The following is a 15017-nucleotide window of genomic DNA, read 5'->3' on the forward strand; positions in this document are numbered from 1 at the left end:
ATAATATATAATATAAAAAAAGGGTAGCCCCAATGGTACCACCCAGAGCGCGTTTTTTTTTTGTCACCCGATAATCCAGCAGCATACAACGCAACAGCACTTATAAAAACAAGGTGATCTGGACCATCCAAGTATGGGAACTCACTTGAAGACGGAAATGGTCGTACAGTGTGCTCTGCTTGTACGTGCATACATCTTACGCTCATGTCTAAATGAAAAGCATCGATTCGTTCCACCTCTGCGGCACCACGCCCACACACACGCATCCCTTCATCATCCCCTCCCCCTCTCCCCTCAACAACACCACTCTTTTCTGGGCGTAAGTACCAGATAGTGCATACCGTTATGAGATTACCAATAATAATACACTTACCGCTCGCCGCCCACTGCCCACCGCCCACCGTCCACCGCCCTCCGCCACACCGCGCACTCTCGCGTTTTTTTCTTTTGGAGCGTCTTGAATAGACTAACGTGCATTTAGCTCACAATGCACGCGAGGACAAAAGCATGGGCAATCTTTTGGAACGCATATTTGTATGTGGATTTTTTTGTACCACAATTATCAGCCATGCTACCATGCAACAAACATGTTGCGTGTGTTGTTGTTGCTATTGTTGTCGCTGTTGTTGTTGGCGCTGTTGGCTTTTTTTTTTTTTTTTTTTTTGAGAGAGAGAGAGTGTGTGTGAGAGAGAGAGAGAAAGAGAGAGCGTGTACAACTTCAATTTCGATTATCGAGCAATGGGCTTTGAGAGGATTCAAGGTGGCGGAACAAGTCCATATATCCATATAAAACTCCTTCAAGCACACATGTCCTTTAGAGAAAATTCTTGAGTATATATTTGGATAGTCAGTTTCTCCAGCTTTTGACAGCGGACAAAACTCTTTCGGAGTTTGGAGATGTAGAGATGTACATGTACTTTTTTTTTCTTGATAGCTGAGCAATCAATCAGGATTCTCAGCTCTTTTGCTATTTGCTTTTTGCTTTGGCGGCCTTTATTTAACATCATTGGTTTGCATAGCACAACTGCGCTTTACTCTACTCCATACGAGGCCGTTTTGTGTTCCTGTCATCCTTTAAAGTCGGTACCGGGTGCGTCTTCTGAACCGACGCCGTTACCCTCATATCCTTGTCCTCGTTCGTAATCCTTCTCAGCGGGAATTCCACGGGTTGTCCAGCAAACGAGCTTTTTTTTTTTTTTTTTTTTTTTTTTTCAGAAAAGGAAGAACCGGTCAATATCACCGCCTCAACTACATACACAAAAGCACACACTATCAAAAGAACTTACTCCATGCCAGGCTTCGGATCTTCTTGGAAGTATGGGTGATTCAATGCCTCTTCTGCCGTGATCCGCTTCAACGGATCATACTCGAGCATCGCAGCCAAAAGATTGCATCCTTGCTCGCTCTTGATCGGCCATGTCTGATAGAGCGATCGCAGCACGTTTGGTGTTCTAACAAAGAGGCGTTTTTTCAACCCTTAGTTCACGCTTTTTTCCATTGCCGTCCGAACACGTATGAATGGAACTTACTGCCTAAATTGACTCAGGTTCGGATACTCTGGTTGCTGGTCAATCGTGGGCCACCGCTCCTCTATCAAAGCAATAAAAAACAGCGTAATAAAAAGAATAACCCTTTCGTTAGGAAAAAATAAATACTCTCACTTAACAATCCCTCCTTGCTCGTTACTTATCATATTAACTCCAAAAAAAAAAAAAAAAAAAAAAAAAAAACTTACTTGTAGGGTTGCCGAGGATATCAAAGATCTTTTGAAGCTGGTTCTTCTGAAACGGGACCGTCTTCTTATTCTCGACCTTGGCTTCCTCGCCCTTGAAGATCGGCCGCAGTGTAATCAATTCGGCGAAAATACATCCAATCGCCCAGATATCGATCGCCTTGGTATAATGTCTCGATCCAAGCAAGAGCTCTGGTGCTCGATACCAAATTGTCACCACCACCTTGTCTCCGTTGAAGAGTGGTTGTAAAGGCTTGTAGAACAACCGCGCCAATCCTAGATCGCCTGATATTGTGCGTATTCCGATTTTTTTTTAAACAGGCGTTAGTTAGTTAATATGCTGCTAAAAACAGAGTGACCTGAGTTAAGATCATGATCCGTCAGAAAGGGAAAAAAAAGTCGATCCCCTTATGTTTGCATACCAACTTTGACAACTCCATTGGCGGTGACGAGGATGTTGGCGGGTTTGAGGTCACGATGCATCACCCAGTTGGCATGGAGATATGCGACTCCGTTCAACAGTTGCCACAAGAATGACTTGATGGTGTATTCAGACATATATTTCCGCTCCGGATGACTGTGGAAACCGATGATTTGCTACACGAAGGAAAAAAAAGAAGTCCAAATGCATGTTAGTAAACATGTTGCTGTAGTGGAATCTAACAAAAAAAAAAAAAAAAATAGTAAAAAGAAAAAGGCATCGGCCCTCGGAGTGCTTACAAGGAGATCATGTTCTGCATATTCAAACACCATGTGGATCGACTTATCCTCCAACAGAACCTCCTGTAACCAGACAATATTTTCATGATGCAGTTCTCGACATAACTGGATCCAAAAAGAAGACAGCAAAAGTAAGCAATTACGGTGACGACAATTCCATCGACTATCGACGATCCACTCCTCTCATATCGCTTGAACAGTCCACATACAGCGATCTCTCGACAAGCCGACTGTGAGATCCCGATGTACGTTGCAGCCTCGCCCTCCTTGTCCGGCTTGAACTTCTTGATAGCGTATTCCTTGCCATCGTCCCTATGATCGCACAGAACATCCATATGAGCACATTGTCCAAGCACAGCGACTTAACGCTTCTTGTTCTTATCAACACACACACACATATTAAACGGGCCCCTTCTTTAATAGTTTCACACCATCCGCCTCCCATACTTGTTCTTGGACTTTGCCTTGTACACACGACCATAAGTTCCTGAGCTGATAAAGCCCAGAATATCGTATTTCGACGCAATCTTTTGCCGACAAGAGTCCCGCTTCTTCTTGTATTCCGTCATAGACATGACAGGTAATTCGTTCGGGTTCTCCATTTCGTGAATGTCAGCTTTGATGTCCGTTTGAGTTTGATGAGCAAAGTTTGAAGTTGAGTGGTCCGTTGGTTCTGCAACGCTGAATGAAGAAGGTCGAGGTCGTCCTGTTTTACGATGATGTTTTCTGTTCCTGAAAGTTGGAAGATGTGGGAATAGCCTGCCCAGCGGCTAACAAAAACTCAAAGCTGAAGCGGGCGTGACGGCTCGATGCGATCGTCGGCCCCAAGAGTGATCCCCCACAGGCACGCACAGCACGCCTTTTTTTATTTATATTTTACATATACTTCAGAACACAAGTATTCGGCAATGAAATAGCTGAGGTGTTTAAAAGGTGAATATTTATTTGCGTCAAATAAAAGAGTGTCAATCCTTATTTGCCCTTCCAGGGAGGTATGGAGAGGCGCTCTAACTCGTGGAATCTAAAAAAAAAGCGGGTGAGGGATGTATGTAAATATGTCGCGTCCAGAAGTCGGTCCTGTATGGTGCCGCGTCGCGCACAATGTCGTATAAGATGAGGGAGAGTGGTCGAGATGAAATCGAAGGTTCAAAAGGTGAAGGATGCTGTTAAGCGATTGTATGATGATTGTTGAAAATCCTGTATTTTTTCTTTTGGACGTGCTTTAACCAATGACGACCTTGTTGCCCTCCTCGAACGAGTAGGCAGGGATCTCAAGGTTCAATGGTGCGGGTCCCTTGCGGATACGGCCAGAGATATCGTAATGGGATCCGTGGCAAGGGCAGTACCATCCACCGTAGTCACCAGCCTCTCCAATTGGGACACATCCCAAGTGAGTGCAGACACCCAACATGACCAACCATTCGGGCTTCTGGACACGATCGGCATCGGTCTGGGGATCACGGAGCTCAGCGACGTTGATAGAATTGGCTTCTTCAATCTCGTCCTGAGTGCGGTGTCTGATGAAGACGGGCTTTCCACGCCACTTGATGGTAACGTTGCGACCCTCGGGGATGGTGCTGAGATCGACCTCGACCTTGGCCAAGGCCAAAACATCGGCAGAGGCAGACATGTTCGCCAAGAAGTCAGCGACGGTGGTCTTGGCTCCCATAACGGACAAGGCACCGGTGGTTCCGACCATGAAGTAGGAGAAGGCGCGGTTGGAGGTATCGCCAGATCCACTCTTGTACTTGTCGAAGTTGGGGATGTTGGTGGTCTCGTGGGCGGAGTTGTGGTTGAGACGGACCTGAGCGGCAAGTCCAGCAGGGGCTGATTATAGGGAATGCAGGCAAGCAATTGCGTTAGCACAGGCTCCATGAAGATAAGTCCTCCATCCTGCTGTCCTGTTGTACGATAATGTTTGCGGTCTATATAGGAGCTATAAAATCCGGGGCTATGTCGGAAAATACTCAGTGTTGACATTATTGCTGAGCTTCAGTTTCGGACCATGTCCAAATAGGGTCGTAGCAATACATAGCTCGAATAGAGTAGCCCTGGAAGTGTCGGAGAAGCCCTGTTTCTGCAATAATCCTGTCCGCATACTCAGGATCTTTGCTAGGTTGTGTTCCTCCGACGATTCTGACGAGCTGCAGTAGTAGATCGAGTACGAGCACCGGTCATTCACTGCTCCCGAAGCTCCAGACGTCCTTCGGAGAAAAAAACGTCCGAATCCATACATCTGAATGACCTCCGGGTGCACGCAAGACGCATCCTGTTACATTTCCGAAATCTGATCCAGTTAAGACAGCATAGCAACGTCTCCAGCAATGATTCGGATAACCATCCAGTGTTTCCAGGGGTCGTCCCCTACGTTGATGAAGCTCGGCGTAATACTCCGGTGTTCCCATACAGCCACGAGTGCATGAATCAAAGCTGGAAGTGGAAAAAATAAGAAGGTGTGGCGGACATACCGAGGACGTTGCGGACAGCAGCGGCACGGGTCGCGCGGTTCAAGGAGGCGGAAGCCAATCTGGCGGCAAGTGAGGCCATGGTGATGGATGGAGAATAGGGTGGAGTGGAGAGGAGGAAGGGTGGATCGCACTGCGATGATGCTTTGTTTGTACCGAAATCCGGTTCTAGGGTGTCATGTGATCTATAATACCCGATGGTTTTGGGGACGCGTCCGTTGCTGTGCTACCATTTCGAAGGCTCATACGAGATAGCCGTACCTCATCTGCCATTGCCGAGCGCGTTGCCTTTGTGATGAATCCGAGCCAACTGTTTACGCTAATGCCTTCATGGACAAACATATTTAAAGGCAAGTTATGGACTAGGAGGAGGTATTATATTTGTCTGGTTATTGGTCGAAGACCTCTTTTATTCGAGCGCTCGAGTGCGGAGGATCTTTCCTCGGATCCGATCAACATGTGGGTTGTAGAGGAAATTGGCGGCAGCTTTGAGCCGAACACGCGATTGACGAAGGCACGATATCGATGCAAAGTATGCTAGAGTGCAATACAAGCAGATAGAGGAGACGCCTCGACATGGTTCCCAGTCATGAAAGAAAAACGCGCTTGATGGACTAGTCCAAGACCATTGGTGAACGTGTGGAATGATGCAACGGCCTCCGATAGGTTGTTGAATAGGTTTTTGGATGCAGAACATCACCATGACATGGGATGTCGCACTGGACGGCACTGAGAGCTACACTAGTGTACAATCTCTTCTCCATTCCTCTTCTTATCATTTTATCTTCCCGTAGATGCTGTTTGACACAGCCATGATGAGACTCTGTGGGGTGTCAGAAGTGACGCGACCCCATGTCATTTCCCACGGCTTACGCACACCCAACACCGCGCACGTCCTTTTCTTCTCCCACGACCTCCGTCTTCCTCATTCCTCTTCATTCATCTCTTTCTCATTCCCATCCACCCAACCGCGTTCCTCATTTCACACCTCCCACTTCCTTGACAAAGCAACACCAACGAAAATGTCCACGACTACCAAACGCGTTGAATTGAAAGGCCTGACCTCCTTCCATACCCTGAACAACGATCATCATATCCCTCGTCTCGGACTCGGTGTCTACCAGGTCCCCGACGGAAAAGAAACCGAGGATGCCGTGCTCTGGGCACTGCAGGTATGTTGCATACTGATTCCTGTAGCCTCGGCGACAACTGCGCGTCCCAGTGCGCTAATAGTCGAATTGCAATTGTCATTTGTACATAGATGGGTTACCGCCATATCGACACCGCAACCATTTACGGCAACGAAAAGAGCGTCGGCAATGGCATCCGCAAAAGGTCAGTACACACATCCCCTCCACCGCACTCTTTCCCCTCAGCGCGCTATCCATCATGGCAAATGACTCACGCACCTATCCACGTCTTCTAAACAGCGGTATCCCCCGCGAGGAGATCTTCGTGACAACCAAACTCACCGAGGACGACCAGGGATACGACTCCGCCATTGCCGCTCTGAACCTTTCCCTCAAGAAGATGGGACTCGATTATGTCGGTATGGACAAAAGGAACATTGTTCAGTGTCGTATGCTTGAATCTTCGCACAGTTCAGGGCTCTGACTCCTCCGGTCTTTTTTTTTTTGTTTCCTGATAGATCTGTACCTGATTCACTCGCCTTTGCGTGGATCGGGACTGCGCAAGGAGTCCTGGAAGGCCCTCGAGACCTTGGTTGCACAAGGAAAGGCCAAAAGTATCGGTATGCATTCCACCCCGACTCTGTCTCCTGTGCATGCCTTTACTTCAAAATAACACCTCCAAGATTTACATGTACCAACATTCGCGCCTTCTTTTTTTTTTTGTTATAGGTGTCTCGAATTACGGAGTCTCCCACTTGAAAGAACTTCTCGCCACAAACCCAAAGATTCGTCCGGTCGTTAACCAAATCGAACTCCATCCCTGGCTGACTCGCCCTGAGATCATCTCCTTCTGTGAATCACACCAGATCGCTATCGAGGCCTACAGTCCTCTCTGCCAGGGTCTTAAACTCCAAGATCCCCGACTTGTGAAGATCGCGAAAAAGTATTCAAAGTCTCCAGCACAGGTCTTGATCCGCTGGAGTTTGCAGAAGGGGCACATTGTGATCCCAAAGAGTTCAAAGAAGGAGAGGATTGAACAGAACGCGGACGTGTTTGATTTCGAGATCTCAGTCGAGGACATGGACGTCTTGGACTCGATGAACGAGAACTTTATCTGTGGTAGGTTTTTCTAAAGATCTATTTTTTTTTTGGCTTGTGGCGCGATGTGGAGGAATAGGTAGATGAAAACAACACTAATGTCCATGCATCTTTTACACTCTTTGAACTGAAATAGAGTGGGATCCCACAACCGCACCCTGATCGCTAGACAGCCACAGCCGCTTCTAACGATCTGTTTTCTCCATCCAGCTGCAAGACGTGCGTTGAGCTCTTCCAATGGGCTTGATCCGCACGCACACTTTTCGCACCGTACATATATCACGTCTTCTCATTTCGTCTCTCTCTCCCTCCTCTCTTTGATCTCTTTCTTTTCTCTTTCTTGTATTTTGTCGAGAACTGTTCCTGGCAACGATGCCAGGTCCTTTCTGCATTAAAACCGTGAAACGCTGTTATGTATTTCAAAAAAGTCTTCCATGGATTGCTTAGTTTTTTTTTTGTATTGTCCTTTAATGTGTCAAAGAGTCCATTGATAATCCCGTTATTGGGTTTATTCGACGAGACATTTAAACGCTATATGAGAAACCAAGAGAAAAACAACGGATGACGATCGTTAGTAAAAGAATAGGGCCACAGTCGACTCATATGCTTCATCCATGCTATTTCCTGAAGCAATCGCAGAAACAGATCGTTGCACATACCGGGAGGGGTACATCATCTGCATCATTTCCCGAAATGAATAGGTTGACCAAAAGAGCGCGCACATAGAAACGATACCGAAAAATTAAATGTGATTATTAGTAAAAGACAACACCCTTCCAACAAGATCACCCACTGAACAGAACAACCGCAAAAAAAAGGAAGAGCGAGTTTGAAACGTACGACGCGGACAGAGGCACCGAAGGACTTGGCGGGCAAGTTGTTGCGGAAGCGGGCCTTGACGGCACCGGAGCCACCGTGGGCACGGGTGATACGGCCCCAGATGCAGCGGATCTTCGATCCGTTGACCTCACGCTTGGCGCGGTAGACAAAAGCAACACGCTTGCCGAGGTAGAAGTCGGTGTCGGCAGCAGTCTTCACACCCTCGATCTGGATGAGCGAGATGTCAGGGCGCTGGTTACGCTTAGCACGCTTGAATCCAAGAACACGACCTTTGGCGTAAAGACTAGAGAAAAGAAATAGGTAGGTGTTGGTAAAGATGGAAGCGGGAAAATGAGGGGTGATAAGTTAGACGGTTGTAACGAAAAGACGGTTGGAGACTGGCGTGGTGTGTGCACGTCTTCCGCCTCCTATGGTGATAGCGTTGTTCCTGGAAGTAAAAGAGATCCCTTTGGAGCTGCTGTAAAGAAAAGGTTCCTGACATTCGCTTTGAAGTGCGTTGATGTTGATGGCGATCGGATGGCAGCCAAAACTGTGCATAGCTTCTCTGTTTGAGAGTATTGGTCATCCCCCTCCTGGTGAGTTCCGTACAAAGTAACAGTTGTCACCGGAGACCATAGCTGTCCCTGGTTCTTTCAACTATCTCGCCAAGTATCACTCCTGGGTCGTCTTGTTTCGTTTTGCTGAACCCGTTGTAGGTGATCCTTCTCCAGAAAAAGCAGAGTCGATAATAGTCTCCCCATGGATCACGCCCAAAAGTCGTCGAAAGTAAGCTGATGTTGATGCAGATGCCAACAGCGTCCGTGCTATTCATTTCTTCAAAGTGACCTCTTTTAGAAACGTTGCCGCAGATGCTGTTGCCATCCGCTTTTGTGGGCAGCCTTCCTTTCCATGCAAGATTTGATGATGGGTATCCTCAAAAAATAAAGAGAAAAGCTGGAGCCCTGCTATAGCGATCTTTCACATCGGATGTCGAGCTTTATGGTTGCTGCAGTGCCGGTTTCCTGAATAGATGGGACGGATGGATAGATCGATGGCTGCTTCCGTAGGTCCTTGTGCTGCATCCATGTGGCGCCCTAATTCCCTGTATGTAGGCTGGTTCACTCTCACAGTCACGCACCGAGACATTGTGCTGGGTTAATTGAAGCTGAAGAGAGGGAGATTGTTTTCCAGAGCCCTGCAACCAAGTTATTCGGCCGTCTCAAGTTAAGGGTTACTCAATTAGCTCGAATGTAAGAAGTTGGTGGCAAAACGCGAAATCACTGCCTTGAGATTGACATTGATATCTTTTGGTTTTCATTATGATGGGTAGTAGACTATTAGGTGGTATAAAATATGATATAAATAGAGATTCCTGATCCCTCTCCCATTCTGTGGCCACTCCATCTTGCATTTGGTATCTTTTTTTTTTTTTTTTTTTTTTTTTGCCTTTGCCTTTGCCTTTGCCTTTGCTGCGCTTAGAAGCACAGGAATCCCTTCTTCTTCTGCATGGCCGCCTCGAGCTGTGTCTGGAGTCGATCCTGTGTTCGGATAGCATCGTCCTTCAACTGTTTCTCCTTCTGTACCTGTGTCTCCAACTGTGACTTCAGATCCTCCAGTCCCCGAACCTGGTTCTGTGCCTGGTCCAGACTCTTCCGGATTTCCTCCAACACCTGTGCCAGCTCGGTGTTCTCCTGCTTCAGTTTCTGCATCTCAAACTCCACGGACGGACCGCCCTGCTGTTTATTCGTCTGCTCCTTCTTGACCAACTCCGTCTCGAGTTCCTGGTTCTTTGACCGCGTCTTCGTGAGCTCGGCCTCAGCCTGCTCGAGCTTCAAGGCAAGTTCCTTCTGCGCTTCTTGCTGTTTGGCTACAGCAGCCGCGACAGCCGCCTCAGTCGCTGCAGCCGCATTGGCGGTCCTGCTGACAAGAGATTCCGACGAGACAGTGTGTGCCAACGACGACTTCTTGCGAGGACTCAGTGCATCATCCTGGGCTGGCGAGGAGGACCGAGGACTGGACGAGTCTCCGTTGTATTCTGGTGAAGTCGGAATTGGTGGCAGCGCAATAGTCGGTGGAGGCGTGTCTGGAGGATTGTTTAATAGGCTTGATCGCAACGTCTGCGAGCCGTTCCTGGACAACGCGGTACTTGACCGTGGCCTGACAGATATCGGTGGGGACGGGAACGCTTGGTGTTCGTCAACAGTCGGGGTAGATGGCAATGGACCTCGCTTCTCGAGCTCGGCAATCTTCTCCTCCAAGGACTTGATCAACTTGATCTGCTGAGCAGCCATCTCTGCCTGCTTCTCACGCTCAAGAGCCTCCTGCTGTCGCTTCTCTTCTGCTCCAGCAAGATCTGCCTCGTCTTCATCATCACCCTTCTTGCCAAAGTGAGCAGCCAGCAGTCCTGGAAGGAGATCGCTATTATTAGGAGAACCGAAAGGCGTAGCCGGGGCCGTGAGTGGAGGCGTCACCGGGAAAGCATCGACTCTCTTTTGCATTTCTTGCTCCTTTGTCAACAGCACTTTCTCCTTTTCTCGCAGGGAAGTTTCCTTCAAGGTCAGCTCCTCTTCCTTCGACTCGAGGGATTGTTGCTGCTTCAAGATCTCATCCTCGCGAATGCGTCTTTCCTCCTGAACCTTCTGCTCAATCTCCTCGCGCTCCAACCTCTCAAGTCGCTCGAGCTCATCCCTCTGGTCACGCTCCTCCTGGAGCTCAGCTTCATGCTTCGCCTGGGCACTCTTCAGCGCATCCTGTGCCTCGGTGGTCTTCTGGTTCGCAAGCGACAAGTCGCTGAGTAGCGACTGAATCCTATGCTCCAGTTTGCTAATCTCGCCCTCGAGCTCCTTCTCCTTGGCCCAGGGCTCATTCAAAGAGACATCGTTCAAGTTGAGGAGGTAGGCGTGGAGCTGAGACTCGTAGTCGTAGTCGTAATCATTGTCGCCCATTACTGTCGTTTCCGTACTATCACGGATGTGCGATGTCGTATCGGACAAGTGGGAGGGCCGTCCTTGGAGCTGCGACAAGAACTTGAGCATTGTTCGAACAGACACTATACCAGGCTCCGAAGAGGAATCGATACCTTTGGTCAATGGCTCCGCTGCTGGGACTTGGGGAGTATCGTCAGACTGCTTCGCAGGCTTGTCGCTGTCGATTTCAGCTGGAGTCGTCGGCGCCGCCGATGGTGACGCTGATGCCGATTTTTGCACTATGGCATTGCTGAGCTGCAAGTGATACTCCATATCCAATGTAAGCTGCTGGCTTCTCCTCTTGGTGTTGGCCTCCAGAATACCAGCGCGTTGCTGCTCGCCCTTGACGCCCTCGACCTGTCCATCAAGTTTCTCCTCCAAGTCGCGAATGGCCTGGAGCTGTTCCTGTTGCGATTGCTGCTGCTCAGCAGACCACTGGCTCAACGACATGTGCTTGCTGTTGATGGGGAGGCTATGTCGCAGGGCCTCGAGCTCCTCTCGAAGTGACTCTAGTGCTACGACGGCCTCGTCTCTCGACTTCCTGGCGGCATCCGCCTCCTCATAGATGGTGGCCAGTGTAGCCTGCAGGGAGCTTACAAGGCGGTTATGAGACTCCTCGAACTCGGTCATGTTCTGGCGAACCTGTACCACCTCTTGGTCCTTCTGTGCGAGGGCTTCGTTCAGTTCCGCGGTAACCTGGTTGATGCGTGCGTTCTCAGTAGATTGAGAGTCAGCCACCGAGGCCAAGGCAGAAGTGAGCCGATCGATATCAGCTTGCAGCTTCTCGATGATCTGTTCCTGCAGCTTGTGCTGTTCTAGCTCGGCCTTGAGAACCATGATCTCCTCCGAGCGTCTGTTCTTGAGCACCTTAAAACCGTCTGAAAGTGCCTCGTATTCAAGTTCGGCCTAGACGTGTGCAATGCTAATTAGTCATTTGCTACAAGGCATTTTCTTTTTCTTTTTCTGTAAAATGGGAATGTAGCCAGATAATATTTACCTTGCCCTTGAACTCCAATGCCTCTGCTTCGACAGTTGAAATCTTGGATTCCAGCTCCTCAATGAGGGCAGCTTGCATATCTCGGGTGTCCTCGAGACTTGTGATTTGCTCATTCAGCTCCTTGACCTTGGCCGGCTCAGTTTCAGTCAATTCTCGCTGAGCGCTGGCAGTCTCGCGATAGGGAGCCAACTCCTCAAGTTCTCCCTCTAGGCCCTGGATCTTTTCTTCGTATTCCAGGTTTTTTTTCTGGTTTTCCTCCAACTGCTGACGCAGATTTTTGATGTTCTGGTCAAGCGTCTGAATACGAGCAACACTCTCATCCCTACAAGACCAAAGTATCCAAGTCGTAATGTCAACATGCTGTCGCGTAGTACGCGTATAACATTGAAACAAACCCAATGGAATTACACACATACTTCAATCTTTCAAGGGCTCTAATCTTGGCGTCTTTTTCTTCTTGGCCTCTGCTGAGTTGTCGCTCGGCCTCGACGAGTTTTTGTCGCAGCTCTGCAAGTTCGCTCTCGTAAGCGCCCGACATGTCTATTCAAAACAATGTGCGTGAGCGTGAGCGTGTAGTAGATGCAAACACATGCAGACATGGCCGCACAGGTACATGTAACTGACAACAAGCATTATCCTATTTCGCATTTAGCCTGCATTGCATGCAGCACAAATGATCTGCAGCCTTGGAGTAAAGGACAAAATGCAAAATCCCGCATACCTTTAACATCTCCCAGCTCTGTCTCCCTCCTCTTGAGGACATTGCGAACCAGCTGAAGTTCAGTCTTCAAAGACATGACCGTGACCCGCTGAGCTTTAGCGTCAGACTCGGCCTTGCTCTTAACTTCTTTAGTCTTGACCAATTCCGCCTCCAGCCTCTTCAAGTCCTCCTGCACATCGCCCGAGCTGACAAACGCCGGTGAGGGTGGCACCTCGTCGTCTACACCTCTATTCGCATTTGCGGTAGCGATAGACCCATTGCCGTTGCTGTTCTTGAAGCTTGAGGGGAGTCGAGTGGGCATGGAGTTCTTGGATAGCAAGGCAGGGCGTGGTGTTGACCTGGGCAGAGTGCTGAAGGATCTCGACACCGTGGTTTGGTCTTGTCTCAAGAGTTCTTCAAACATCGAGTCTGGGTAGTCGCTCGGGTCGGGCGATTCACGACCAGAGGGACCTGGTGAACTTGAGGCCCTTGTGTGCTCGATCGTGTGCTCGTCGCTGTTGTTCTCGTTCTTGCCAGCAGCAAGCATAGTGATTCGGCGACTGATGTTGGACCCTGGATTAACACGAACCTTTTTGGCGCCGAACCTGTTGGTGGTCGAAGGTGTTACATTGCTTTCAGTTGAGATGCCAATAGCCTCTGAGTGAGTCGCTGTTGTGGGAGTGGTGGGAGTGGAGGGGGTAGGTGTGGTTGGGGTAGCGGTTGGAGTAACGTCTGAGGCGGACACAGGCTGTGGTTCAAGGTCGAGGTCGAGGTTGCTGTAGAAGGAAGAAAGGGCGGCAGAGGCAGACGGAGATGATGCCGCCTCTGGAAGGGATGTCGGGGGGACGGTCGTTATCCCATTGCTGACAGGAATTGGTGCTGCAACTGAAGGAAGGTCGTCAGCTGGAGTGTCAACGGAGGGACTGTCGATTTCTTTTGGCTTCTCGATATTCAAACTGAGTGTCTCTGCTCCAGCAGGAGCAGGGGCCAGAGCCACTGGTGACACCCTCTCTTCGATTTCTTGTGGCGGTGGTACCGCTTGAGGATGATTCTGCTCAAACGCCTCCGGATGGGTAAGCTCGCCCGAGATAATGGATGGGGTCTCCATCTGTTAATTTAGGTACGTTGAAGCTGGTACCTGGTCTTTCAAGTAAAAGTGATGGAAAGGATATTCAGGGGTAAAACCCAAGAACAGAATAAAAATATACAGTTATACAACTGATTATAGAACACAAAGACAGCGGGTAAAGGGGAAGAGAGGAGGAGGGATGAGGAGAAGGAGGAAGGAGGAGGGATGAGGAAGGAGGAAGGAGGGATGAGGATGGAGGATGGAGGATGGAAGAAAGAGGGTGAAGGATGGAGGATGGAGGAAGGGAAGGGATGAGGATGGAGATGAAGACGAAGGAAAGAAAAAGAGAATTGGCAAAAGAGAGACGAAAGAGAGCGAACGGTTAGTTGGGTTGAATTAGTTGGGCTGCCTGCATGCGATACTTTACTGGCCATAGACTAAACAGTTTGTCCCGCCATATAGAAAAGCAATGGTTGGAGTGGAAGTGAGCCTGGCAATGGTGGTGGGCATGCCCTTCTTTCTTCTCCGGTTGCTGACCGAATGGGTACTGCCATCATCCATCCATCCATCGAGGGTCGAGGAAGGAGGAGAGAGCAGTAGATGGGGCAATAGGGAGTTCCCCTTCTTTTTCATTCTTCCCAGCTCTCTTTCGTTTTCATTCCTCGATAACCGTTTGATCCTCCCTTTTTCACCCTCAATGGTCAAGGCAAAGGGCCATTCACCAACAAAAACCCAAAAGAAAAAAAAAGGATGGGAGCAACAATAACAAGGTTTTCTTTTGCAGCAGTGACCTGCCTAAACAGTTCCCTCCTCCATTTCCCAACCATGGTCCACTACCGCGAGTCGTGCATGCTCTGCGGGGCTCTTGTTGTTTTGTCTTTACTCTTGCTCACTCTCACTTTGTCTAGTGGGTAATTTGACTAGACTAAAAAAATGAGTGCCATTTATAAAGGAATCCGCCTGATATATTATTGTTGCGACCATTGATCAGTGAAATGACAGCTCATTATTCAACCAAACGAGGGGACCAGGGCCATGTTCTCAAAAAGGTTTTCTGTGTACAGTTCACGACCTCAAAAAAATAGTCCGATGAACACAGGCTTGCGCGTGGATGTGGGGGATATGTAGCACAATGAAGAACAACCATAGCAAGCGGAATGGGTAATGGACAATGAACATAACACAGCGGCTTTAGCATGTCATTTAGCTCGAAGATAACTCACACCTACCTGCTTGTCTTCAGTCAAAAAAAAAAGATACAGGAAAAGAATCGTTATAATGCTTGCTAATGCGGACCAAATAAATAAAAAGAAGAAAAGAG

At 48.7% G+C, this 15017-nt stretch overlaps 5 protein-coding genes across 5 annotated transcripts; 1 reads left to right on the forward strand and 4 right to left on the reverse strand.

Moving 5' to 3' along the window:
- Positions 1–956: 956 nt before the first annotated feature.
- BC939DRAFT_465347 (Serine/threonine-protein kinase SSN3) lies at positions 957–3213 on the reverse strand. Its single transcript, XM_051557493.1, has 8 exons — positions 2900–3213; positions 2662–2764; positions 2453–2557; positions 2155–2329; positions 1736–2017; positions 1530–1590; positions 1287–1451; positions 957–1184 (listed from the first exon to the last, which is right to left on the reverse strand). Exons 1-8 carry the CDS (start codon positions 3052–3054, stop codon positions 1037–1039), a joined length of 1194 nt encoding a protein of 397 aa, XP_051407692.1. The 5' UTR covers positions 3055–3213; the 3' UTR covers positions 957–1036.
- A 461-nt stretch (positions 3214–3674) lies between these two features.
- On the reverse strand, positions 3675–4229 carry BC939DRAFT_402456 (cytochrome b-c1 complex subunit Rieske; the record flags this gene model as incomplete). The annotated part of the gene is made up of 1 exon (XM_051552680.1): positions 3675–4229. A coding segment is annotated over one exon (555 nt), but the record flags the coding sequence as incomplete, so codon positions are not given.
- Positions 4230–5939: 1710 nt separating this feature from the next.
- Positions 5940–7307, forward strand: BC939DRAFT_507240 (aldo/keto reductase; the record flags this gene model as incomplete). The annotated part of the gene is made up of 6 exons (XM_051560866.1): positions 5940–6089; positions 6179–6252; positions 6348–6466; positions 6566–6667; positions 6777–7166; positions 7282–7307. 6 exons carry the CDS (start codon positions 5940–5942, stop codon positions 7305–7307), a joined length of 861 nt encoding a protein of 286 aa, XP_051407694.1.
- A 269-nt stretch (positions 7308–7576) lies between these two features.
- On the reverse strand, positions 7577–9135 carry BC939DRAFT_465353 (ribosomal protein L35A). The gene is made up of 4 exons (XM_051557494.1): positions 9103–9135; positions 7986–8268; positions 7805–7821; positions 7577–7676 (listed from the first exon to the last, which is right to left on the reverse strand). The coding sequence occupies exons 1-4, from the start codon at positions 9108–9110 to the stop codon at positions 7670–7672; spliced, it is 315 nt and encodes a 104-aa protein (XP_051407695.1). The 5' UTR covers positions 9111–9135; the 3' UTR covers positions 7577–7669.
- An 89-nt stretch (positions 9136–9224) lies between these two features.
- BC939DRAFT_319219 (uncharacterized protein) lies at positions 9225–11838 on the reverse strand. The gene has a single exon (XM_051551514.1). The coding sequence runs from the start codon at positions 11765–11767 to the stop codon at positions 9440–9442; it is 2328 nt and encodes a 775-aa protein (XP_051407696.1). The 5' UTR covers positions 11768–11838; the 3' UTR covers positions 9225–9439.
- Positions 11839–15017: the final 3179 nt, after the last annotated feature.

Source organism: Gamsiella multidivaricata, assembly GCF_025024155.1.
Source record: "Gamsiella multidivaricata strain RSA 2152 chromosome Unknown BC939scaffold_89, whole genome shotgun sequence".
Taxonomy (NCBI): domain Eukaryota; kingdom Fungi; phylum Mortierellomycota; class Mortierellomycetes; order Mortierellales; family Mortierellaceae; genus Gamsiella; species Gamsiella multidivaricata.

Excerpts from the sequence above, each read along its gene's own strand:
- BC939DRAFT_465347 (XM_051557493.1), bottom strand. The coding sequence starts at position 3,054 with ATGGAGAACCCGAACGAATTACCTGTCATGTCTATGACGGAATACAAG. Across the intron at positions 2,765-2,899 it reads AAGGCAAAGTCCAAGAACAA|GGACGATGGCAAGGAATACG; the intron begins GTATGGGAGGCG and ends GTGCGATCATAG. Across the intron at positions 1,185-1,286 it reads GATCCGAAGCCTGGCATGGA|CTCGTTTGCTGGACAACCCG; the intron begins GTAAGTTCTTTT and ends AAAAAAAAAAAG.
- BC939DRAFT_319219 (XM_051551514.1), bottom strand. The coding sequence starts at position 11,767 with ATGGTTCTCAAGGCCGAGCTAGAACAGCACAAGCTGCAGGAACAGATC.